The following is a 25,689-nucleotide window of genomic DNA, read 5'->3' as shown; positions in this document are numbered from 1 at the left end:
TGCGGGGAAGAGGTGGGCAAGGTGAAGGCCAAGGTGAATGGGAAAACTGCCCTTTGTTCTGGAGAGAGCTAACTCTCCTCTAGTCTTCTAGTTCTTTCTCCACGTGTCTCCTAAAAACGAACCGGTATCGAAATAACACAGTCTTATCGTTCTTTCTTCTAGGTCATCTTAAACGTCCCAAATCTTTGCCATTACCTGATGCTGCTGATAAAATCAGGATGGCTTTAAACTCAGTAAGTGGTTAATTATTACCTTCCCAGACTTTTCTTTGTTTCCTTATCCCCGCTGTGATTTTCCAAAGTGTGTGCTGGGCGGCATTTTAAGCCCTGGCTGCAGGGACAGCGAGTGCTCTGTGGATGCTGGTCACGGCGCTCTCTCAGGTAGGGTGCGTGGGAGCGGGTTAGGGTGCAGACACACACACCACAGCTGCGCCCGCGGATAGCGCCCCAAAGCTGTCGGGTGGGTGTAAGGTATGTGCACTGCTCAAACCTGGGCCTCTTCTCTTCTGCCCTGCGGGTGAGTTTCAGGGTGAGCAGTCAGGACAGCCGGGGCAGAAGGGTGCTGGGAGGGAGTAAGTCCCAGGGGAGAACAGGTGTGTGGGGCATCCCCGGCCGGCAGACCCCTGCGCAGCCCGGTGTCCTGATAAACTGGGGGAGGCCGTGATGGAATGTAGCATTGGGCTGACTGTCCCTCTCCCTGGATGCTCCCCAGCCCCGCAACAACTGGAGACAAATGCACTGTCTTTGTTCCCCATTATATCTCACGGGTTCAGCTTATCCCTGCGAATGGGTGCATGCAATACAGAGTTGTGGTCAGTAACCAATATTTTCCATATCTTGTATCTGGAAAAGAGCCCTTTTGTTTCTCCTTCTTTAGCAGTTGCTGGTTTTTAATTTTCACTGGTTCCATTTTAAATTGCATATCCCCTGCACAGGGCTTCGCCGGGACAGACCGCCCTGCCTGCCACAACCTTTCCTGGGTGGGACAGCATGTTCTTAGATGCTTCCGATAGAGACCAAACCCATGTGCTCTTTTTTTTTGGCCTTTGGTGCCCATTTAGATTAGAGATTACACTGTTTCCCTTTCTGTCCCCTGCTCTGGTTCAGAGTTACAATCTTTGCACTTCTGAAGGAGAGCATCGGTGAGTTATTAAGCAGAGGTTAACTCTGGCCGCCGGCACTTGGCTCATTCCAGTATAATCTCGCTTCCCTGGAGGCCCCCCCTTTAAAATGCTAAGCATTGTGTTGCCTCGGCTCAGAATACCGGTCCTGTCCTGAGACCACGGTCAACAAGAAGCAGGAGGAGAAATGAATGAATGAGTGGGAAGAAGTTTGAGGGGCCCTCAGATAGGAGGGCAAATGTGGCCTCCCCGCATGGCCCCGCCAGTGGGTGATTGGGGAGGGCGGAAGCAGGGGACACGCAGGCTGGCCGGCGGGGGTCTTGCAGGGGCAGCCAGAGAAGGCAGTGTTTAAGTGGGCAGAGGGCGAGGAGAAGGGTGTTCAAGGAGATGGATGAGGCAGGAATAAAAGCTGTAGCTGGGGCAGCACCTTCCATGCCGTGTGCGCAGAGACCCGGCGGCTCCCTACAGAGGCGCTCGTGCCTTGGGAGGATGCTCCTCGCAGCAGGACTGCGCTGCAAACCCTTTACATGTCCCGTAGTAAATGGTGACACGTCTCCTAAGGGAGGAGGAGGTAGAAAAGGAACTTTTAGAATAACATGGATAGTATGAACCTTCAGGTAAATTTTTTAACCTCTATCACTCAATGTTCTTCTCTGCAAAATGGGTCCATGAGTCACGCCTGCACCTTCGTAGGGGTGTGGTCGGGTCTCCAGGAGGCTGCGAGTGCAGACGCCTGGCGGCCCCTCGAACATTACCTTTCTCGCTCTAATCTCCATCTCAGGGTTTGGGTGTCAACTGCTGCCCAGACTTCTACACATTTTTTTCTTTAAATTTTTAAAAAAATTTTTTTAGTAAATCTCAGTGTTGACCATTTACTTTCTCTTTATTTCAAAAAATGATCAGTGAACAAACAAATGCAAAAACCGTTGACAATTAATTGAAAGTTCTGGTTTAGACAGTCTGGGTAAGTTCAGAGAAGAATCGGCCCCTTGCCTTAGTGTGACGGACGCGCGCCTAACCTTGGGGGTAACCGGGGTTTTATATCATGCACCTTCTCTGTCATTGTTTAGGGGTCACCGCCAGGAGTTGGACCTTACTACGAAAACCATGGATACCAGCCTGAAAGCCTCTATCCTCTGCGGCCCGCCATGGTCCCCAGCGCCTACCCGGTGTATCCGGTCCCGTACTACCCACCCGAGGGGCCCCAGTCCACCCCGAGGGTGCTGACGCACACTTCGACACCCGCCATCCGCGTGCAGCCCAAGTCCCCATCGGGGACGGCGTGCACTGCAAGTAGGACCCTTTTGCGTTTTCTTTCCTACAACAGAACCGGCGCTGGGGTCTGTCTTCTCCAGGGGGCTCTGTCCTCTGTCGCTGACTGCCCTCCCTCTGCTGGGGCTGGTCCCATGCTCTCCCCCTCTCCCTCGATGTCCCAGCTTTCACCCTCTTGCCTCCTGCCTGGGGCCCTTGGAGAGCTGCCAGGCTGCAAAGCCCTTCCTTCACTTTCCTTAACTCTCCTGGGCCAGCTTGGCCCGTACCACCCGGGTGGTCTTCCAAGCCGGGCCTCTCTGCCCTGTTCTTACCGGCGTGGCTTGTCGGTGTGTCATCCTGAGTGAATGGTAAGCTGTGATGCGGGAGTCACCTACCCATCCTTTCTTTGTGGCGTGGTTCCCTGGACACAGCAAGTCACGCTTAAGATGCTGGACGAGGGCGGCTTGGCACTCAGCGAAGGAAGTGGCTGGTGTGGTTGGCACTCGGAAGGATGTCTGGGCTTTAAGGGTCTCGTGGACAGAGCAGAGGGGGCGTAGAGCGGGTGAGGGCTCCAAGGACTGAGCCCTTAAATGCCACGTGCTTCTAACTCCTACTCATCTCCTTTCTTCTTGCAGTCCTCCCAGCTTTTTTAAAAATTTTTTTAATTGTTATTTTTTTCCCAGCTTTTTAAAAAAAAGATTTTATTTATTTATTTATTTATTATTATTATTTTTAATATTTTATTGATTTATTTGACAGAGAGAGAGAGCAAGAGAGGGGACACAAGCAGGGGGAGTGGGAGAGGGAGAAGCAGGCTTCCCGCGGAGCAGGGAGCCCGATGCGGGGCTCGATCCCAGGACCCTGGGATCACGACCTGAGCCGAAGGCAGACGCTCAACGACTGAGCCACCCAGGTGCCCCTAAAGATTTTATTTATTTGAGAGAGAAAGAGAGAGAGCAGGAGCGGGGGTGGGGGGGAGCGTGCAGATGGAGAAGCAGATCCCCGCTGAGCAGAGAGCCCGACGGTGGGGCTCGATCCCAGGACCCCGGGATCACGATCTGAGCCGCCCAGGTGCCCCGCCCCTCCCAGCTTTTAGTGCCAGCCAGCGCGAGTGCTGAGAACTGCCAGGTAACAGCCAGTCAGAGTACTGGTGGCTAAACAATTAACGTTTTTGCTGACGATGTTTTCTCTATTTTGCGAGCGTGCATGTACACACAGGGTGCACAGTTAAAGAGTAATAATAAAGTGAATTTCCACGTGCCCCCAGCACATCATAAAGCATGGAAATGAGTCCTTAACACCTGTGCTGCTAGAAGCCCCGGTGTGCCCCTCCCCAGACCCCGCAGCCCTTAGCCAGCGCTGTCCCCCTTCTTCCCGCCTGACGCTGGCCTCTGCGTCCCTCATCCTTTGCAAACGGCTCTTGGTCCGTCCTTCTCCCCGTTAACGTCTACTCTTGTTTATTCCCTTCTCCACCCGTTCCTCTCTGATCAGGGAAATCCTGGTCTCTGCGCTCTTGTCTCTCTGGTGGCAGCTGGGGAGGCTGAGACCAGTGGTTCTTAATCGGGGGTGATTTTGGCCCCCAGGGATCTTGAGAGTATCTGGAGACAGTTTGGGTTTGTTGTAACTGGGGAGAGGCTGTGACTCTGGGTGGGTGCCTGGGATGCTGGTGACACCTGCGTGCACAGGACGGCGTCCCACAACCTAACACCTGGCTGACATATCAGCAGTGCCGCGCCCCAGGGGTCCTGGTCTGAGGTCGTCATGGGGGTTGGAAGGAAGCCAGGGTCAAGAGAGTTCAGGAACCCCCGACAGTGGTATCTGCCTCCCCCCAAAAAAAGGGCTGTGGTCAGAAACCAAGGGTCCCCTCTAGAGGTTAGCACGTCCAAAGGGTGGACTTCATACTAGTGACCGTCCAACCCAGGAGGACAAGATGACCCTACTTACCTGACACCTGCATCTCCACTTTTCCAGGGGAAAAACCCGGTGATGGCAAGCAGTCGGACGGGAATCTATCAATCCCTTATCAGTGACTTCATAAGGGAAGAGCACCAGCCTATGGTTCTACATTATAAAACCGGCCTTTCAACTCAAAAATTGCTTAGTGAACTTATCTTGCTATTTTATTTTTTAAAGATTTTATTTATTTTATTTAACAGAGAGAGAGGGAGGGAGAGCGCACAAGCAGGGGGAGCGGCAGGCTTCCCACAGAGCAGGGAGCCCAATGCGGGGCTCGATCCCAAGACCCTGGGATCATGACCTGAGCCGAGGGCAGACCCTTAACCAACTGAGCCACCCAGGCGCCCCTTACCTTGCTATTTTAAAAACCATTTTATTGACTTACACAGAAACATGTACATTTTATAAGTTTAATGTTTGGCCTTGGAAGTATTTTTTTTAATTAATAGACTATTTTTTAGAGTAGTTTTTGGCTTACAGAAAAATTGAGTACCAAGTTCCCATATACCCCTTCTTTCACCTCCAAGTTTTTCCCATCATCTTGCCTTAGTGTGCTACACTTGTTACGGTCGATGAACCAAGGTTGGTACGTTATTAACTAAGTCCATAGTTTTATTAGGATCACGCCCTTTTTGTTGTGTATTCTGTAGCTTTTGACCAATGTATAATGACATGTCCATCATTACAGTAAAATACAGAAGAGTTTCAGTGGCCTCAAAATCCCCCGTGCTCCGCCCACTCGTCCCCGTCTTGTTCCCCCAGCACTTGGCAACCACAGTCTTCTGTCCCCGTAGTTCTGCCTTTTTTCACAGTGTCATGTATCTGGAATCAGGCAGTACGTAGCCTTGTCAGAGCCTTGATAGTGTTTTGCAAGTTACTTAAATAGCACAAATCCAGAAGAACCCATCAGGAGTGCAAGGGCCACCCAGGGACTCCCTGTATCTATTTTCTCTAGCACCAGCCCTCAGTGTTTCACACTGAGTCCCCACGCATACACGTCTTCACGTCTGGGGTTTGGAGAACTGAAGGTCAACAGTCTGTGATGCAGATGGTTGGCCCTGGACATGGTAGGGCTGAATCAACCACAGACGAAATTGGTAATGATGAAGGCACATGAATAGTATGTTGTAGTTAAATGCAACAGTGGTGCAATTGTCAACCAGACAACTGATTGCAAGATGCCTGCCCACCAAAGGTAGGATCAGGGGTTCCCGCTGCCTGCGTGCTCCTCGCAGGAGCTGGGCGGATTGCCATACGCTTGGCCAGAGGTTCAGAATACTTGATTTAATAGCTCTTAGCTCACCAGGCACGTTATTTTATGCTATAACAGGAAGGCCCCCCACAGGAAGAAATCGTCCTTGGCTAATGAGTCTAATCGGGCATTTGGAATTGCCCCTGAGTTTCCTCTGCCACTCCGCCCTGCCCAGCCCTGAGACACAATCACTGTAGGCCCAGTTCTGATCACGTGGCTCAGTGGCCCGTGGCTCTCCTCAGACCAGTGGCCGCCTCCCCCGTGAGCCTGCTAGGACCGCAGATGCACACCTCCCCTTCCCCAGCAGACTGAGTTCCCGGTGATGAGGGCCAGGAAACGGGGCGGGGGGGGTGCCCGGCCTCCCCCACACTCCGGGACACCTAGCTGGCTGTCCTCCTGTAAACTGAGGGGGTGGGAGGGTCTGTGAATGCCTCCCCCCCCCCCGCCCCTCCCCGATTCCTCTGAGGAAAGCTCGCACCTTCGTAGGAACTGCTGGGTGTGGTGTGCTTGGCGCTTGCTAGGCTTTTGGTTTGCACGCTGACCAGCAATGACCTGTCGGCTTGTTTTAACTGGAGAACGTTGGTGACCTTCTCCAGATGACTTTATTCTTAGCTGCGATGTGAGCCCCGTGCTGCTCCTGCCTCAAACCAAAGGGCGGATGTCAGCCCTGCCGGTGGGACATTCCACAGGGACGGGATTGGTCTTCCTCTGCCCTCTCCAGTAGGGCAGCCCCCGGCCACAGGGGGCTGCTGAGCATCTGAATTTACATAACTATGAATAAAAGACTTTAATAAATTTCATGATAAGTGACTGAAGTGCAAACAGCCTCATGTAGCTAATGGCTGTCGATGGGACGCTGCGGGTCTGCGGCATCTGTTCCCTAAACTGTCTTGGGTAAGACAGTTTACTGTGCCTTGAGCACCGCTACCAGGGAGGTGACAGTCGGGGACGTTATTGTTTCCCATGCTAGTAATCACCAAAACAAGGCATTTTTCCTCTTTCAGGCAGTTTTTTACATGAATCATTTATTTGACTATTTTTTTTTTTAAGATTTTATTTATTTGACAGAGAGAGACACAGTGAGAGAGGGAACACAAGCAGGGGGAGTGGGAGAGGGAGAAGCAGGCTTCCCGCCGAGCAGGGAGCCCGATGCGGGGCTCGATCCCAGGACCCTGGGATCATGACCTGAGCCGAAGGCAGATGCTTAACGACTGAGCCACCCAGGCGCCTCCTTATTTGATTATTCTAAGACCATACTTTTTTTTTTTTTTTAAGAGTTATTTATTTATTTATTGGGGGTGGGGAGCCCAATGCAGGGCTCGATCTCACAACCCTGAGATCGTGACCTGAGTCAAAACCAAGAGTCGGATGCTTCACCAACTGAGCCACCCAGGCGCCCCAAGACCATCCTTTTTAAAACTTAAGTATAGGTCACTTCATATCATGGCTTCCTGCTTTTGTGCTCTAAAAAACTGAGTGCTGTGGGAGAGGTAAGACCTCCCCAGATATGTTCTTAAAATTGCAAGTCTCAATAAGTGTCTACGAAGTTATTGCTTGATATGCTGTCCTCTAAAAGTAGTGTGGGTAAAATTTGAGAGTGTAACTTCTAAGAAACTCTGCGACTCCATTGTGTGCCCCCCTCTTTCCCCAGAGGCCAAGAAAGCGCTGTGCATCACGGTCTCCCTGGGGGCCGTCCTGGCGGGAGCCATGGTGGCCGCCGTCCTGCTCTGGAAGTTCAGTAAGTGTCGGAAGGGGGCCCAGTCTTCCCGATGTGCCTGCTCTCCGTGGGTGGACCTCCAGCCCTTCCTGCAGTTTCTCTCCCCCAACCAGCTGTCTTGTCTTTCCTTCTCTTTGGTGATGGGGACACATGAATAACCATTCTCATCCGATCGCATTCTCCGGGTGGTTATGAGTGACTCTTGTGCTGTGAGTGGAGTACTGACCCGCTCCGACTACATCCAGTGCTTTGGGGCGCTGGGCACCGCCCGGCACCGGGGAGCACAGACTCCCCGCTTTGGGGCCACACCTGTCCCCGAATCTCGGTGTGCCGCATCACCTGCTAGGTGCTGGGGCGTGCCCGTCCTGTGCCAGCTCGTGAGCCACAGCCAGCCTTTTCCGTCAGCCCGGGGCAGTGCACACTCAGGCTTTGATGGAGCACAGATGTCACTGTGGCAAAGGGGACGTGGGCTGCTGTCCGAGTCCAAGGCTACGGGCCCCTCCCACTCGATGCACCGGGGGCTACTTTGCTGCTGACTGCCGGCCCTGTTCGCTTTGCTGTCGATGGTGGCAGGGACACATCTGCTCCTTACCAAAATAAACGGGGGAAGGTTCTTCTCTCCTGTTGCTTGGGGCCCGGAGAGTGGACTCCGGAACTCGTGGCGGGTACGTGAGGTTTTCCTGGCGTCTCAGGCTGACTGGGTCTCCCTCCTGTCTCTCTGCAAGTGGAGAACAAATGCTTGGTGTCCGGGGTAGAGTGCGGCTCCTCGGGAACCTGCATCAGCCCCTCTCACTGGTGCGACGGGGTCCTGCACTGCCCCAGCGGGGAGGACGAGAACCGATGCGGTAAGTCAAGGCACCGTGTGCACCTGCGGAGGCCACCAGTCTGCCCTGGTGCCCAGCCTGCGGCCCTTACCCAGCGTGGTGGCCAGCCCTGTGTCCGGCATGGCCACCCAGTAGGTCACCGAACCGCGACCTGGAGGCTGCGCCTTTGGTCTAACCCCAGACGAGGAGCCAGGCTCAGAGAGGGTGCGCTCCTGGCCCGTGTCACACAGCGATGGGAGGGAGACGGCGGGGCTGGGGCCACTCGGACGGTGTGCTCCCAAGCGGAGAGTTGGGAGTGCGCTCTGTATTTTCAGAGCCAGCTCGCCTTTAACGTGATGTGTCGGTCTTGTCACAGAGCGGGCACCTGGCTCTGGCTTTTTATTATTTCCTGTTAATTGTTAGGAGTGATTTCAAGGGTGGTGAAGTGGATGTCCTGGAAATGGTGCCTGAGCAGGCGTGGTGCCCATATCCACTGGCGGCCACCCCCAGCGTGACCCTGACCCCGGGGTGGCACCTGTTTCCCAGTCGCCTCCGTGTCGTGCGGGTGGGCGGACCTGGAGGGGCCAGCCTCGTCTGCTGTGCATTTAACTGACCCCCACCCCTGCGTGGAGCTGGCCCATTTCTCCTGACGAGCTTTTAGTTTGTCCTCCCGCAGAACGTGCTAGCCAGCCAGCCTGGCCGGACACGCGGGGCCGTGGCCGTGGTGCTGCGGGACTGCGCCCCCGAGTCCTGCTTCCTGCTGCGCGCTCTGACATGCTTACCGGAGAACCTCTTGTTTTCAAACAAACAGACAATTCAAAATTGCAGCGTCAGAGGGATCACCAGGAGTACCACGAGCAGCTTTCCTCTTCTCCCCTCACGTTTCTCCTAACTCCTCAGGGTTTCATTTAAACACGGGCGGGGCCCTGGCGGGTGGAGGATGGATGCAGGTCCCCTTTCTTGTCCTGCACCATCCCCTGTGGGGATGCTGCCCTGCACGCCCTCCCCGCCCGGTCCCAGCTCTTTGCGGCCCTTGGGGTCACCTGTGTCCGAAGTGGATGCCACTGTGTCCCGCGATCTGCGCCCGCGTCCCAGGGACTGTCTGCACTTGGCAATGACCCACTCAAGCTTAAACTTTCAACACAGCGCCTTGCCTGTGTGTTGGTGATGATGTGTTTGTCACCATTCCCTTAAGTAGGGGGTGTCGAGGCTCATAGCGCGCGGTTAAGCTATCACGCGTGATGGCTTTTGTTTTCATACATGTGCACGCATGTGTGCAAGGAGAAACTCGAGCAAGACAAACTTGTTCTGCTCCCTGCAGACTCTCCCCTCCCTCCCTCTCTTCTTAATGTTTAAGTTGTGTTTATTTAAGTACTTTGAGTTAATATCCTCAAATAGATCAAAATCAGGAAGTACCAAAGGATGTACAGGGAAAACTCCTTCTCCCCCACTGCGCTCACACACACACACACACACACACACACACGCCCGTTCACCAGCCAATCACGCTTCTTTCTCAGGGGCAACAAATACACGTTTCTTGCTTCTCCTTCTGGAGAGCTTTTAAGTGCGAAAGCAAATACATGTGTGCATATTTCCTACTGTCCTCATTGCTCAATGCTCACTGCCCAGCTGACCGCACAGGTCTTGATGACACATCCTAGGGACCCTTTCTGGCTGGGACAGGAGCCCCCCTTTCCCGTGGCGGCACACCCCGTCCTCCGGTATGTGGCTCCAGAGCCCTGGGCGTCCTCTCTTCTCGATGGACATAACACGCGTGTTCCAACCGTAGGAGCACATCGCTCGGGAACACGCCCAGAAGTAAAACTGCTGGGTCCGGAGCATTTGCACATTTGTAATTTGGTAGACCCACCTGAATTTGGGATTGTAGAATTTCCACATCAGTTATTTATATAAAACAAGATAGATGAATACAGCATTGTGTATGTATTCTGTATCAGATCAGAACACACATTTGATGTGCTTTTAATTTGTCCACCTGTCGAGCAGAAATTATTCTCAATGAAATGCACATCTTCTGATGATAAAGAGCATCACCCGTCCTGTGGATAAAGTTCAAGTATACGTGGAGAGCTTTCTTTTCCTAAGAGTATGTGTGTATATGTGTGTGTGTGGGTGTATGTATATATATATGTGGAACGTATGCATATCGTTAAGATTAATTTACTTTCTACATCTGTTGCCATGGTTTCGGTGACCGTTCAATGTCACAGGAGAAACCGAAGGGCGGCTCGGGGTGACCCAGTGAGCACACAGTTTTGTACACTTGAGACTGGCTGAGAGGGAAGACCTCAGGTGTTCTCACCACAGAGGAAAGTGGTAGCTGTGTGAGGCGACGGGTAGGTCACCCAGCCTGATCGATCGTGGCCCCCACTTCACAGTGTATGCATGCCTCCGAATGCCAGGTCATACCCCTTAAGTATATACCATTGTTCTTGGTCAGTTGTACCTCAGTAAAGCCGAAAAAATTCCCAAGACTTAAAAAAAGAGAAGAACTTGAGCTTGAGACCATCTCCAGCTCTCCTGTCATGTTTTCCTAGTTAGCATTTTTTTAAAAGTTTTTATTTAAATTCCAGTTAGTGAACGTACAGTGGAATATTGGTTTGAGGTGTGCAACACAGGGATGCAACCCGTGCTCATCACAGCATGCGCCCTCCTGACTCCCCATCACCTCTCCTAGTTAGCATTTGATCGCAGACACACGGAAGGAAAAAAAAGTCTCTAAAATGACCGTAAATCAAGAAGGCAATGTCTCCTTTACTTTCTGCTGTGCTGCAGCGTCTGTTTTATTTTTAATTTTGGAATTATATTTAATTCCAGTGACTTTTTAAAAAATCTAATGAACTTTATTTTTCAGCAGTGTTGAGTGTATAGAAGATTAAGCAGATAGTACGGACTTCCCATGTCCCCTCCCCACCCCCACAACTGCCGCATGTTTAACACCTTGCATTGGTAGGGGGCTTTTATTTTAATTGATGAGCCAATGATTAATACATTCTTCTTAATGGAAGTTCTTAGTTCATACTAGGGTTCTTTCTTGGCGTGTGGACAAATGTACAATGTATTTACATTTGGACAGTGGGTTTGAATAAATGCATCATGACCCATATCCACCGTTACGGTATCATACAGAGCATTTCCATTGCTCTGAAAACCATCTGTGCTCTGCCTATTCACCCCTTCCTCCCCTGGCCCCTGGCAACCACCAACGTTTTTACTGTCTCCATAGTTGCGCTCTTTCCAGAATGTCACGTGTTGGAATCATATACCTTGTAGCCTTTTCAGATTGGTTTCTGTCACTTAGTGACAAGCACTTAAGCTTCCTCCCTGGCTTTTCCTGGCTTGATGGCTCATTTTTTTTTAGCACCAAATAATAATCTGTTGTCTGGATGGAGCATAGTGTGTCTGTCCACTCATGTAGCACGTGGCTAGCTTGCACATGGGGTTTGGGATCACTCATCCCAGAAGCATCAGGAAATAATCAGACCACGGCTGTTCATTTCACAGGGAATGAGCCCGGAGGTGTCGGTCAGAAGGTCAAGGGAGTTGTGGCCACAGAACGGGGGATGGGAGGGGGGAGAATGAGGTCTGTGATAACCAGGTCCTCATTTTATATTTTATTTTATTTTTTTTTTTATTTTTTATTTTTTTTTAATTTTTTTTATTTGCGAGAGAGAGAATGAGAGAGAGCACAAGAGGGAAGAGGGTCAGAGGGAGAAACAGACTCCCTGCTGAGCAGGGAGCCCGATGCGGGACTCGATCCTGGGACTCCAGGATCATGACCTGAGCCGAAGGCAGTCGCTTAACCAACTGAGCCACCCAGGCGCCCCTCATTTTATATTTTACATCTCGTGTATCCCCCCCCCCCCCCCCCACAGACCTCTGAGCACGGTTTCACATGCTTTTAGGCTTTGCATAAGTGACGCCGTGTGGAACACAGCATTCAGCAGCGTGCCCTCACGCTGTTTTCAAGGTCGTTTGTTAGTGCATGACTGGTCAGTCCTCAAGCCACATGGGATCCCACTCTGTGGCTGTGCCCCTCTGCACGCAGCCACCCACACAAGGAAAATTCTCAGGATTCTGGATTGTGGGAAAAGGCACTGGAATGGAGAGAGGCTTGAACTATGTCTGTAACGTTTCATTTCTTTAAACAAAAGAGTTGAGGTCGTTTGGGCAAAGCGTTGCTGGATTTAGAGGTAGAGCCGGGCACCAGGGCACTTGGCACATCTTGGGGTGCTCTGCCAGGATCCAGGGTGTTGGGCAAGAGGGGTCAGTTTGTTGTTCAAAATGATTGTTTAAAGATGATTTTTAAAAAACCCTTTACCTTATTCATTTATTTAAAAAAAAAATCAGCTTTATCAAGGTGTAATTCACATACCATAAAATTCGTCCTCCAGAATATAAAATTTGGTGGTTTTTACACGTCTGCGAGTAAGTGCGGCCATCCCCACGTCAATTTTGGAATACTTTCATCACCTGCTAAGGGAACCCTGAGCGGTCCCCCGCTTGTCCCTCCTCCTGCCCCCAGCCCCACCCCAGGCCCCAAGCAACCACTCATCTACCCTCTGTTGCTGTGGATTTCCTACTTGGGGCAGTTCATAGAAACCGGGGCGTACGCGGGTTGTAGCGTGGGCCAGCGCTTGGCTCCTTCCAAGGCTGGATGATGTTCCGTGGTAGAGATGGACCACATGTGTGCGTTCATCCGCTGACGGTCGCTTAGGTTTTCTCACCCTCTGGCTATTGGGAATAATGCTGTTGAACATCTGCAGGCGAATCCTTGGCTGGTCACCTGCTGTCAGTTCTTTGGGGTAACGAGCACTTGAGGGCCCGGGAGGGATAGAGCAGGGACACCCCCTCGGGTGTGGTCAGTGCCTAGGGAACAGGGGACCCAGTGCGGTCACCTCCGAGCCTTTGTGTCGAGGGCTAGGAGGGCTCGGGTGGTGTTAGGACAGCCTCCCGAAACTCACAGAGCCTCTCCTCTATTGCAGTTCGCCTCTACGGCCCGAACTTCATCCTCCAGGTGTACTCGGCCCAGAGGAAGTCCTGGCACCCAGTGTGTCAGGACGACTGGAATGACAGCTACGGGAGGGCCGCATGCCAGGACATGGGCTACCGGTGAGTGTGGCCCCAGCCGCAGAAACGCAGGAAAGATCCTCTCCGCCCCTCCCTGGACATGCCAGCACACCGATGCTGGGGACAGTGGTCTCCTGCCCAGAGCTGGTCGGGGAAACCAGCAGGTGCCACACCACATCCCCCCAACCCCCCTGCATCTAGTGATCAAGACTCACTGCCGCCTCCTGGGCCTCCATCCATACCCGGTTACTCGGGGATGTCCGGTGCTGCGGTCACCAAGGTCCAAGGTGCCATCTGAGGGCCTTGGTGGCTCTTTTGTCCCAGAGCCTCTGGCAGCGTTGAAGCCTCACCTCCTCAGCCGCCCTGGGTGGGGCCTGGGCGGGGCCAGAGGGAACAGATCGTCCTTGACCTTCACTGTATGCACGCTTGGGGGAGGCCCCGAAGAACGGGAGAGAAGTGACATCAGATTTATATGGAAGAGAATTCAGTCCTGCATGGGGCCACGGGGAGGGTGGAAGAGGCAGGAGGGCCCCTCCCAGGGATTCCCAGCTGGGGGCTCACCGGAGTACCCCGTGAGTGCATGGCAGCCGTCTGCCCCATGGGGAAAGGCTGTGTGATCTTACTGCCACCACCTCTTCCTTGGGGTGTCCCCATATGACTTCTGTGCAATACTAAGGGGTTCCCATATGCCAGTTTTTAAAATTAATTACTGCTTAGTAAGAAACTTGGCATCTTAGCTGGTAAAATATTTCAAAATGCCATCCTCAAATTGCAATTGAATGACATAGTGAGGCCCCCGTCACAGTTCAGGACCTTATGGGATTTTATAGCTGGGGGTGTTTTAACTTAAGTTACATCTACTCACACATCCCTATTCTCATGGTTTCTTTATCCGAACCCAAACCAGATTAGAAAAAGACCAACCGGGAGCTTTTACCCGACACTTCCGGGTTATTGTGGGGAAAGATGGTTCTAACACAACCTCACTTGATTAGAACTTGTGATTTTGTTTTCCAAATGCTGAGGTGTTCCTCTTAATCCGAACACCATGCAAGAGAAGTATGATGATATCACAGGATTTGCAATTGCTTATAACGAAGACACTGTTCTAATTAACATTTTCTGCCTCTTTTAGGAATAGTTTTTATTCTAGCCAAGGAATTGTGGATGACAGCGGAGCCACCAGCTTCATGAAGCTGAACTTAAGTGCTGGCAGTCTGGATCTCTATAAGAAGCTGTACCACAGGTATTCGGTGACTTCTTTTTTCCTTTAAGAAAATTTGTAATGAGAGCGAGTAGGAGACACCATGGAGAATCACGGTGCCAAGGCTGATTTCTCTGAGCCGTAATTCTGGGTATCGATGAGTTTCTCATTGGGAGGAGATTGGACTGTAAGCGGGGCTGGTTGTTCTGGGTTCATCCTTGGGAAGCAGCTAAGGGTTACAGGCCATTTTGTTAAGCTCTTGATGGCATTGGATAACATTGTAAAATGGAGAGTCCTCCTTGCTGCTTTTCTATTCTTTTTTTTTTTAAGATTTTATTTATTTGAGTGAAAGAGAGCAAGCATAAGCGGGGGGGCGGGAGGGGCAGAGGGAGAGGGAGAAGCAGGCTCCCCACAAAGCAAGGAGCCCAATGCAAGGCTCGATCCCAGGACCCTGGGATCATGACCTGAGCCGAAGGCAGATGCTTAACCGACTGAGCCACCCTTTACTCCCTGGACTTTAGAGATAGACATGCTACGTGAAAGGGTGTGTCTCCAGGAATCCCAGAGAAAGCCTCAGGGTCCCAACCAGGGTGACCAACTGATCCTGCTTTGCCCTGGACTTTGCCAGTTTCAGCCCGGAAGTCCTGCTTCCCAAGGATCTCCTCAGACCCAAGCAGCAGGGACGGCTGGTCCCCCAGCCCTAAGCCATCTTGTCAGATGATGCCGTGCCAGGGGTCGGCATCATTCTGGGGGCCTGGGAGGGGGTGACTAGTTCAGTTTAGCTGATGTGTCCTGGACCTCGAAGCCAACTTGTGGGCCTGGGCAGGTCATTGTGTGTCCGGTGGTTGGAAATGAACCTGAGCAACAGATCACATGATTGATGGCTTAACTGGTTGGGGGGTGGAGGAAAGGGTGGGTTTAAGCTGCTTGTTCTGTTTTGCGTATATGTTTAAAGCCTTTGCAGTCTCCTAGGATCATCATTATTATCTGAATGTTCTCTAATGTAAAGGTCACACAGTGTCCTTTGTGCATGAGCCTTGGTCAGCTCCCAGGTCCCTATCACTCATCCCCAGGTGGCTAGCCAAGCCATCTCCTCCCTATCGGCCAGGTGCCAGGGGCTGCACTTGACGGGAGAATGCGGTAACCAACCATGCCGCCCCTCCTTTCCTTTGAGTGGGAGGCTGGGAGCAGTTTGCATTCCTGGTGGCTGCTGACGGCGGTGGCTAGGGGGCTGACTTCCGCCCAAGCCACTCAGCCTGGCTGTCCCCAGGAATGTGACAGGGTGAGCCCAGGACGAGGGCTGTGCTCGCCAGGTGCACGCAGGAAAACAGCGGGGCTGTGTTCTGCCTGCCCGGGAAGCTAAACACAGCTGCCTGGGCTCTTTGTAAATGCTGGGTGTTTCTGTTCTTCCTGCGAACACTTACATGCAGCATGGGGGCTGAGCAGGGACGGAAGGCTGCCTCCTCTCCACAAGAGCCCCGGGGACTCACCGGGTGGCTGCTGGGTTTGGAGGGAAGACGAGGAGATCATTGCCTGGCATGGGGTGTCCCGTACATGTGGGGGGCGGTGGAAGGCTCCTTTCTCTTTGCTTTGATACCTGAGTCGCGGGCTCCCAGTCAGGCTCACCTGAGTGGCCGTGGCGTGCCCACAAGCTGGTGGCTGCACACTGCACGTCCACATAGAGGACAGTCGGCTTTATGGTTCTTAGAAAACGTCTTCTTTTAATGGGAATGTGTCTTCTCTTGGCATTGTTATGCCCCGTAGCCAAAGACCACCAGGACCCGCAGGGTCCATGGAACCGTGGGGCCTCTCGGTGTGAGGGTGTCAGAGGGGACTTTGTGTATAGGACTTGGGCTTGTGTTGGATCATTTTGGGGAGGCTCAGGGAAGAGGGGCTTTGCTTGGATTAGATGCTGTTAGGAAGCGAGGTGATTCTGTGATTGGTATCTTAACGCTGTTTTTCTAGAAGGGGGCGGGCATGAAGCTGGGCTACCTCGGGATTGGCAAACAAGTGCCATCACTCATGGTGGCCAGCAGAGGGGGCTGTTGGTCACCGTGTGGCTTGGACACGGTTCGTTGTCTGGCCCCGTGCGGACCCTGAAATTGCCGACGTTCAGGGGAACACACAGCCAGAGGCAGATGCCTGCATGTTAGGGCTGCTTCTCTCCCTCACGATGCATTAGGGGAAAATTCCCTCTGAGACAGACTGCATTGGTTATTCGTCTTTCAACTGGAACCTCAAACACTTACCTCCCAAACGAGTAACTTTTCTTTGGCTCCCGAGCAGATGATTGGTTGTCTTGCTTTCTGTGCAGTAAGTTGTAAAGCAGTCATAGGAACCCAGACAAAATCAGAGGGTGATTTCAAGGTCTAGGAATAAAAATAGTAGCTCATGTTATTGGGTGCCTGCCCTGACGGCCACTCTGATGGTACCCCTCGTTATCCCACTCTACAGAAGGGAGAAACTGAGGCACGGGGCCACAGGGTACACAGCGGTGACTTGAAACCCGGGCTTTGACTCGGTGTCTGCTCTTGGCCAGTGTCCCCCGTGTAGATCTAATCTCCTCATCTGAGTCCTCAATCGTGGGCTCTTCCACGCCTGGGGAGGCCGGGGAGTGAGAACATTGGAAGAAAATGTGTATTTCTAAGTATTTTGAGAGTCAAGCATCTCCTACTTATTATAGTGACCAGAACGTCCCCTGTTCTTTTGCAGTGATGTCTGTTCTTCAAAAACGGTGGTTTCTTTACGCTGTATAGGTAAGTGATTCTTGCTTACCCGCTTTTTTTCCTAAATAGGGAACACACTGTACCTTCCGAAACACCTCCCCTGTGTCTAGGGAGGTGGGGTGATGGGTTGGGATATGCCCAGAGGCTTCGCGCCGTCTGCACCCCAGCTGCCCCCCAAGGAACACCTTTCTGGAACTGCGGTGTGCTGGACATGCCTTCAGCCTCGGGTCCAGAAACAGCCGTCCCGTGAGGATGGGCAATCTCAGGAAACTGACGGGCGCCCCTCTCCTGCCATGCCCAGCCGGGGCTGTTCCCATCTTCGTGCTGGGATGAGTTACAGCTTCCAAACTTTGATCAGTGTGGGAGGCACTGTCCCTGCGCTCCCCTCTCTGGGGTGGCCCAGTCCTGTTTTCCAACGGGACACTGGTTCCAAAGCTCAGCTTTTCAGTGTGAAGAGGTGAATCTAGCAGCCGCTCCCGGGGAGCGGGACGGGGGCTGCGTGACCCAGCGGTCCCGGCCGGCTGCCACTTCCCAGCCAGGCTCAGCTCAAGCTATCTCAGGCCCCAAGAAAATGTGCCCGCCCCACCCTCCAGCCCTCGCCATCCACCTCGTGGGGCATGAGGCCCACACACTCAAGCAGTTTGCAGGTGCACTGGATGAACACTCACGGAACCCCAGCGTCTTTACGCTGGTGGTGACAGGGACAGGATGGGACTGGAGGGGCTCGGAGATTGATCCAGGGAAGCCCCTGGGACTTCAGCACACCCTCCAGTCTCCCCTTCTCGTTTGGTTCTGGTCCACCGTGAACTTCTCCCTGTGCCTCCGAGGCCCCCGCACCATGTGCCCCCTGCCACCAGGAGCCTCTGTCCTGTAAAGTGGGCTCTTTCCCCACCGGTGCTCCCGAGTTTCCACAAAGGAAGCCTCGTTTCCTTTTCTGGCCAAGAACTTGGCACAAGTGGGACCAGGCCAGGCCTGGCATTGAGGGTTCACACTCTCTCCCCCACCTCCCTCTCCCTCCTCCCTCGTTCCTCAGTCTTCTCCCCCACCTTCTTCCTCCCCTTTCCTCCTCCTCTTCCCTCCTCCCTCCTTCCCATCCTCCTTTGCTTTGTTCAGGAGTCCTGGGGCCTCTGAGCCTTCAGTCTCCCCGTGAGTCAAGCAGGCCCAGGCCCTTTGTTATCCAAGACCCCCACCTGGGTATGCAGGAGACACTGCTGGGATCCATGCCTGATCCCGAATCAAGTGCCAGCAGAAGTGCGCTTCCCCGCGGTCTGGGGGGCTGGTGGATCCTCTCCTCCCCTCAACCAGCAAGAGACCAGGACACATTCTCTCAAATTCAGACCCCAGACGAATGGGAATAGGAGGCAGCTACAGTGGCCCACCAGCCTGGCAGGAGACCGGCTGGAGCCGGCTGGGCGCACGCTGGGGGGGCCGTGGGGCGGCCCCGCTCCTGCCCACGGGCACTGTGCTTTCGCTTTCAGAGTGCGGGGTCACAGGGAAGATGATCCGCCAGAGCCGGATCGTGGGCGGGAGCAGCGCCGCCCTGGGGGACTGGCCCTGGCAGGTGAGCCTGCACGTCCAGGGCACCCACGTCTGCGGAGGCTCCATCATCACCCCCGAGTGGATCGTGACAGCTGCGCACTGTGTGGAGGAGTGAGTCCATGGGGGTGGGGGCTCGGGGGCGTGGCTCACGGGTTTGGAGGTGGCTCGGGCCGTGGGACCGGGAGTGAAGTGTCTGACCTCTTCAGGCCCCGGTTTCTTTGCCTGTTCGTGGGGCACAGCTCCCACGGCCTGCTGGAGGGGCAGGTGGGCGCACACGTGGGCAGCAGGGGCCGAGCCCATCCCCCACCCCTTCAGCAGGTGTGTGCGGGAGTCCCCGGTGGGCAGGGCTCTGGGCGGGTCGCAGCGTGTGAGGGGAGCCTGCATCCTAGCTGAGTTCTCAGGAGCGCTGCCCTTGTGGGAGGCCTGGTCTCCCCCGATGCTCGTCCTCAAGACGGCACACCAGGGGACCGCACGTTGCTCTGCCGAAGGTTCCCTGGGACCCACAGCTAGGCAGCCTTGGCCGCGGCGTTGCCCACGCAGATGGGGAGGGAGCGGGGAGGGGGGTAGCCGTCATTTATAGTGTTGGCCTTGTTCCTTAAACGTAGAGTTTTTTTGTCACATGCCTATTTTGGAAGAAAGTCCGCTCCGCAGAGCTGTCTTTCTGATTTATTTTTATTTTTATTTTTTTTAAAAGATTTATTTATTTGAGAGAGAGAATGGGAGACAGAGAGCATGAGAGGGGGGAGGGTCAGAGGGAGAAGCAGACTCCCCGCTGAGCAGGGAGCCCGATGCGGGACTCGATCCCGGGACTCCAGGATCATGACCTGAGCCGAAGGCAGTCGCTTAACCAACTGAGCCACCCAGGCGCCCTGTCTTTCTGATTTAGAATGAGCTTGTACCTGGCTTGGGTGCTGGCCCTGCCATTCCCTGGCTGTGTGGCCTCAGACCAGTCACACAAGGTGTCTGAGCACGGCGTCCCCTCTGCACATCCGTAGGACGGGCGAGCCTGCTCGTCCCAGGGGCTGTGGGGACGGTGGAAGGAGCGGTGTTTCCTTCCTCACCTCCTCCCACCTCCTTCCTCCTTCTGATGGCTTCCCAGGGTCTGGGATTCTCTTAAAAAGGAAATACCTAGATAGAGCTAATGCCCTGATGACTGTTTGACCTAGAGTCTAGGCATCCACATACATTTATTAAGCACCTACTGTGTGCCCGAAGATGCCCTACCACATAAAGGTAGGTAGGACCCAGTCCTGGCAGAAATGAGGTTTGAGGGCGCCTGGGTGGCTCGGTCGTTGAGCGTCTGCCTTTGGCTCAGGTCATGGTCCCAGGGTCTTGGGATCCAGCCCCGCATCGGGCTCCCTGCTCCGCGGGAAGCCTGCTTCTCCCTCTCCCACTCCCCCTGCTTGTGTTTCCTCTCTTGCTGTGTCTCTCTCTGTCAAATAAATAAATAAAATATTAAAAAAAAAAAAAGAAATGAGGTTTGAAATCTCAGGGAGGCATCAGGCCCAAGAGAAAGCGTTCTTAGAACCTGGAGCGGAGCACAGGAGGGACGGGCTGCGTGGGGATGTAGAGGGGGCAGGAATGGGGCCACGGTGTGGTGCCGAGGAAGGAGCCCGAGATCTCCTCGTCAGCCTTGCCATGTAGCTTCTAGCGGGTCCTGTCACCTCTGGGAGACTTGGCTCCAGCGTGTGACTTTCGGGTATCACCAAATGAGTGTTCACATTCGTGCTTCTGAGACGCTGAGTGGTGTTCGGCGCTGTCTTCCAGGCCGCTGAACAACCCCCGGTATTGGACGGCCTTCGCGGGAATCCTGAGACAATCTTTCATGTTCTATGGACATGGATACCGAGTGGGAAAAGTGATTTCCCATCCCAATTACGATTCCAAGACCAAGAACAATGACATCGCTCTAATGAAGTTGCAGACACCTCTGACTTTTAACGGTACGTACCCGTGTCCGTGGGGCTCAGGGTGCGTGGACGGCTTTGACCACACCTTACGGACAGAGGTGGATTGGAACGAACCCCGGGCCGTGTTAGCCGGAGGGTGGGGTGCGGAGGGCTGGCTCACAGGGCACCCTGCACAGCCGAGAATGTACCTGCGGCTCTCGGGGAGGCCGTCAGCGGCTCGCCCGTCCTGCACGGATCAGACTGATGATTTCACCAACGCGCGGAAGTCCACAAGGGGTTTCCAGCCACAGCACTGTTGACATTTGGGGTGGGCTGCTCTTGGGTAGGACAGGTGGCAGGAGCCCTGGCGTCCACCCCCTAGATGCCAGTGGTGCCCTTCAGTTGTGACAACAATGTGTCCCGTCCCCCGGGGGCGACGTCACCTCTAGTTGAGAGCTACTGGTCGAACATTCGTCAGTACTTTCCTTTTTCACACGAATCCTGAAGGTAAGATACTTCACAATTTACAACAATAAAAAACACACATGGTTTCCCTTAGCTTCGTATTCGGCCCCCGTTCTGGTCCGTCCAAGGGTCCCTCTGGAATGTTCCAGCCCACATGGGTACAGACGAAGCAGAGCCTTGTCCCTCTCCTCGAGGTGTTGGGTTCAAGTTGGGATACAGTTGAGACCCAGAGGAGCCGGTCGGTGGGGGCTGGTGTCCAGCAGGGGCCTCCGAGGTGCAGGCTGGGAGCGCCCGTAATTGTGAATATTTAGAAGCAGAACTAGCACATAATCCCATTTCCAAGCAGCATACCTCCCAGAGGAGGGAGCAGATTGCCTATAAGAAGGCGGGGCCGCGGGGCCGGAAAGTGGGAGTGCCAGGACACGTCGGAATCTGGAATTTTCCTTGAGCGGTGGTGGCAGTCCCAGGCCTAGCTGCGTATAGGTGGGGAAGGTCCAGGTGAAGACTGTTGCGGGAAGCCTTGCGTAGACCAGACCCATTCACCATGCTTTCTCTTCCTGGAACAGACAAAGTGAAACCAGTGTGTCTGCCCAACCCAGGCATGATGCTAGAGCCGGATCAGTCCTGCTGGATTTCCGGGTGGGGGGCCACCTACGAGAAAGGTGAGGCTCTAGGGCACGCAGCTCTGCGGGTCCCCCGGGACAACAGCATGGGGTTTGGAAGTGGGAGGTCCTGGGTTTAATCCTGGTTCTATTAGCACGTGATTAGATGACTTTGGGTGATTCACCCAGTCTCCATGCCTCAGTTTCTCCACCTGCTGAATGGGAAAAAATCGTACCTGCCCTACTTAGCACAGTATTCCGATTAAGCTCCAGCGGAACAGTGTGTGGAAACTGCTTTTCTGAACTATAAAAGCCGCGTAACTGTGAGAGGTGTACAAGCCCTGTGATCGCACCCCCTTGTTGCTAACGGGTTGCCCTGGAAGCCCGCCATGCCCTTCGATGGCTGAGTGACCGTGGGCTTGCGTGCCCCATGACGGCCAGCGGCAGGCTGCCAGAGCTTTGTCCCTGTGCCCTGACACCCCAGAGAGACAGGAGGGCCCACACCGTCCCGGCGCAGGCCTGCTCAGCTGGCTTCCTTATAATTTGCTTTCATCTCCGAGAATACTTTTCAGATCAAGGAATCCTAGCTGTTTCACGTTTATGAAGTGTTGGAAGTGCTTACTGGTACAAAGAAGCATCTTATGTATGGTTTACACCCTTCTGAAAAGTGTTTAAGGCACACACACACCTCCTTTAAAGCAAGGTGAAAAGTACCAGGCGGGGCGATGTGGGGGTCGTGTCGGGGAGGTGGTGGTGGGCTCGGCATCCAGGCGTCTAGTGTGAACAGTTACTGCACGTGAACCTCCGGTTGGTGTTCGTGGCTTCACAGTGGCCAGGACAGATGGGAAAATCACGGATTTGTGGGGCACCTCTCATGGGCTGGGAATGCAGCACTGAACAAAATAAGGCAATCTCCATGTTTTCTCGTGGATATCTGGGGGCAGAATGTGGTCAGACAAACAGGAAACAAATGACGGAACTAGGTGCTTTCAAACAGCAAGAAGTTGTGACAGCAGGGGCCTGGCTGCTTTGAAGAGGTGATCAGGGAAGGCTTCTTGGAAGAGGCAACATTTGAGCTGAGATCTGAATGACCAGGCTGTTTAAGGAACAGAAGGGTCAGTGTGGCTGGGGCACAGTGAGCCAGGGGTGAGGGTGTAGGCCATGCAGGGCCTCCTAGGCTATGGGGAGGACACTGGCTTTTATTCTTAGTGAGATAGGGAGCCATCAGGAGGTTTTAAGGAGAATAACAGGCACATGGATGGCTCAGTCAGTTAAGCGTCTGACTCGTGATTTCGGCTCAGGTCATGATCTCAGGGTCTTGAGATGGAGCTCGGCTTCGGGCTCCATGCTCAGAGAGGAGTCTACTTGAGGATTCTCTCTCCATCTGCCCCTCCTCCTGCTCATGCATGCGCTCTTTCTCTCAAATAAATCTTATTTTTAAAAAAGGAGAATGACATGATCTGGTGGCCCTTTGGGGAGTAAAAAGGATGCCTCCTGCCTGCAAGAGGGGGGCTGAACTCAAGTGTGGGGAATCATTGCTGTGGTCCTCCCTGACCAGCTCAGCTGTGGGTGGTGGGCTTGGAGGTGGGGACACCAAGCATGTTCGGGACGGAGCCACCACCTTGCAGACGGAGTGAATATCAGCAGGGGGGAGAGTGAGGGATCCAGGGAGGGCAGCTCTTTGCTTCGTGATCTGAGCCCCAGGGTGGGTGGTGGTGCCACTTCCTGAGTCGGGGAGTACGGGGTGGTGAGGATTTGGGGTGGAGGAGAGCAGTGAGAGGCTCTGTTTTGGCTCCTGAAGCCCGTGGTGCCTGGAGGACACCCATGTGGAGGCGGCAAGATGGGAGGGGAGTGGTAGAGATGACAAGGGTCCACGCTGGTTGAGAGAAGTTTCAACGTGCATGGGAGCCGAGAGGTGGGGCGGCATGTGGAGGGCCACGGGGCTGTTGAAGGTGGAAACACAGGAGCACCCCGTGGGCCCGGGAATGGTCTGGTGAGGAGGGACCCCCAAACCAAGTCGCTGGGTGGTGAGAGAGGAGGTTCTAGAAGACGGACGGCGTTCCAGAGCCCCCGGGGGCAGGGAGGCGTCCCTGAAAAGGAAGAGCCGCACTCGGCACACTGCACCCGTAGTAAGGATGACCCGGCGTCCCGGGACAAGGCTTGGGGGGAGCAGTGAGGGCGGGGAGGGGCCGTGCCCGTCGGTCTCCTGTCGCAGGAGCATGTCCCCAGGAGGGAGTCCTCTGTTCCCGCGGGAGCTGCTGGCCCCACGGCAGCTCCGTGTCGACCTCTGTCTCAGGGACGACCTCGGACGAGCTGAACGCGGTCATGGTGCCCCTCATCGAGCCTGGGCGCTGCAACAGCAAGTACGTCTACAACAACCTGGTCACGCCGGCCATGGTCTGCGCGGGCTATCTGCAGGGAAGCATCGACTCCTGCCAGGTGACTGCAAGGTGTCAGGCCCGCCGTGGCCCGCCCGCCCGCACCGAGGCGGGGTCCGCGCTCCCAGACTGGAGGCAGCTCCGGGGTGGCCGTGGCCGTGGCCGTGGCCGTGGCCAGGCTCAGCGCTAACACTGGGGAAGCGCGTGCTGCCACCCACCACCCACCAGCCACCTCCGCTTCCACCCCTGGGGTTTTATTTTGTCAGCTTGTCAGTGGGACAGAAATATGCTTCGGAACTATTTAAAAATACGGTCCACTATTTAGTAACTCCTACTTGGTACAGACTAAAACTCGTCACCGGCGTAGTCTCTGGGGGATTATATTGCTGTCCCTCGCCGGGGGAGACCCGAAACCCACACACCCACTCGTAATCGCATGGGGACTCCCACCCCGACCCCCACCCTCGGTGCGTGGCCCGTTGTGTGCGCGGGTCGTGGTCTGAACTTCTGCTCTTGCCGCATCCCTCAGGGTGACAGCGGAGGTCCCCTGGTCACTTTGAAGAGCCGCATCTGGTGGTTGATTGGGGACACGAGCTGGGGATCCGGCTGTGCCAAAGCTAACAGACCAGGAGTGTACGGAAACGTGACAGTATTTACGGACTGGATTTACCGACAAATGAGGGTAACTTCCCTGTCCCCCTCCTCACCGAGCGCTCTGAGTCTGGTGTCAAAGCCCAGAAGTCTGCGGGGTGTGGCCTGCCTGCAGGAGGCTGACGGCTGACCCCCCCCCCCCAGCACCGCGCAAACTCTGCCTCCCGGGGCCCCGGTTTGCAGTCAGCATCGCCCTCCCCGTCCTCCGCCGTCCACCCTCACTGCTGCCCGGGTGCAAAAACCCGGGGCGGAGCCTCTCCGAGTCCGGAGCCGAGCGAACACGGGCTTCCCTGTGCTCTGCTGACCATGCTTAGCCCTGACTCAGCTGGCTCTGCTCACCACCACCCCCCCCCCCGCCCCCGACTCATCAAATCAAATTCCGGTGACGGGCAGAGAGCAGAGCGAGGCAGATCAGCCGGATCTCTGTGCCCTGGGGTGGAGGAGCAGCTGGGGTTCCCTGGTACAAGGAAAAGTGGTGAAGACCAGAATTTGGGTATAGCTTCCCTGGGAGCCCAGGAGCAGGGCCCACAAACACGGAAAGTTGAAAATTTCCTGTATCAGACCAGAGGGGTGCCAGCCCAACTCCTTGACCTTCATGCCGTAGGAGAGATATCTCTTGGTCCCACTCAGCTTGCTCATTTGGTGAGAAGTCAGTCTAGGAGAAAAAAATAATTTGCTACTACCTTTTTATGGCTGAAGAAAATAACATCATTTCTTTTTTCCTTTTTGAACAGGCAAACAGCTAATCCATGTGGTCTTTGTCCTTGGCACTGTTCCTCGAGGAAATGAAGGGGCTGATTCTTCATTCCCTGAGCATAATGTATTTTTAGAAATGATTTGAAGGTCCTTTCATTGTTATTAAATAGTGAATTCGTCTGTCTTTGGCACTCTCCACAGTTATGTGCAGGCCACAGACCCTTTGCTCCCGGACCCCTCGTCTAAAAGGGATGACCAGACCCAGCTGGCTGCGGGCGCCTAGGGGCCGATGCAAAGCAATGGGTTGGAGGCTGCCCCGTTGGGATCTTCCTTCCGAGCCCACTGC

At 54.3% G+C, this 25,689-nt stretch overlaps 1 protein-coding gene across 1 annotated transcript; it reads left to right on the top strand.

The window, feature by feature from the left end:
- The first annotated feature begins 218 nt into the window (after positions 1-218).
- On the top strand, positions 219-24,777 carry TMPRSS2 (transmembrane serine protease 2). Its single transcript, XM_032392537.1, has 12 exons — positions 219-233; positions 2,191-2,413; positions 7,231-7,317; positions 8,022-8,141; positions 13,109-13,235; positions 14,329-14,439; positions 17,110-17,153; positions 18,602-18,773; positions 20,430-20,605; positions 21,583-21,678; positions 23,915-24,057; positions 24,526-24,777. Exons 1-12 carry the CDS (start codon positions 219-221, stop codon positions 24,775-24,777), a joined length of 1,566 nt encoding a protein of 521 aa, XP_032248428.1.
- The last annotated feature ends 912 nt before the right edge of the window (positions 24,778-25,689 follow it).

The sequence above is a fragment of the Phoca vitulina genome, unplaced genomic scaffold (assembly GCF_004348235.1).
Source record: "Phoca vitulina isolate PV1807 unplaced genomic scaffold, GSC_HSeal_1.0 scaffold68, whole genome shotgun sequence".
In the NCBI taxonomy this organism is placed as follows: domain Eukaryota; kingdom Metazoa; phylum Chordata; class Mammalia; order Carnivora; family Phocidae; genus Phoca; species Phoca vitulina.
The sequence above is the reverse complement of the archived record's forward strand: the minus strand, read 5'-3'. Positions and strand labels throughout refer to the sequence as shown.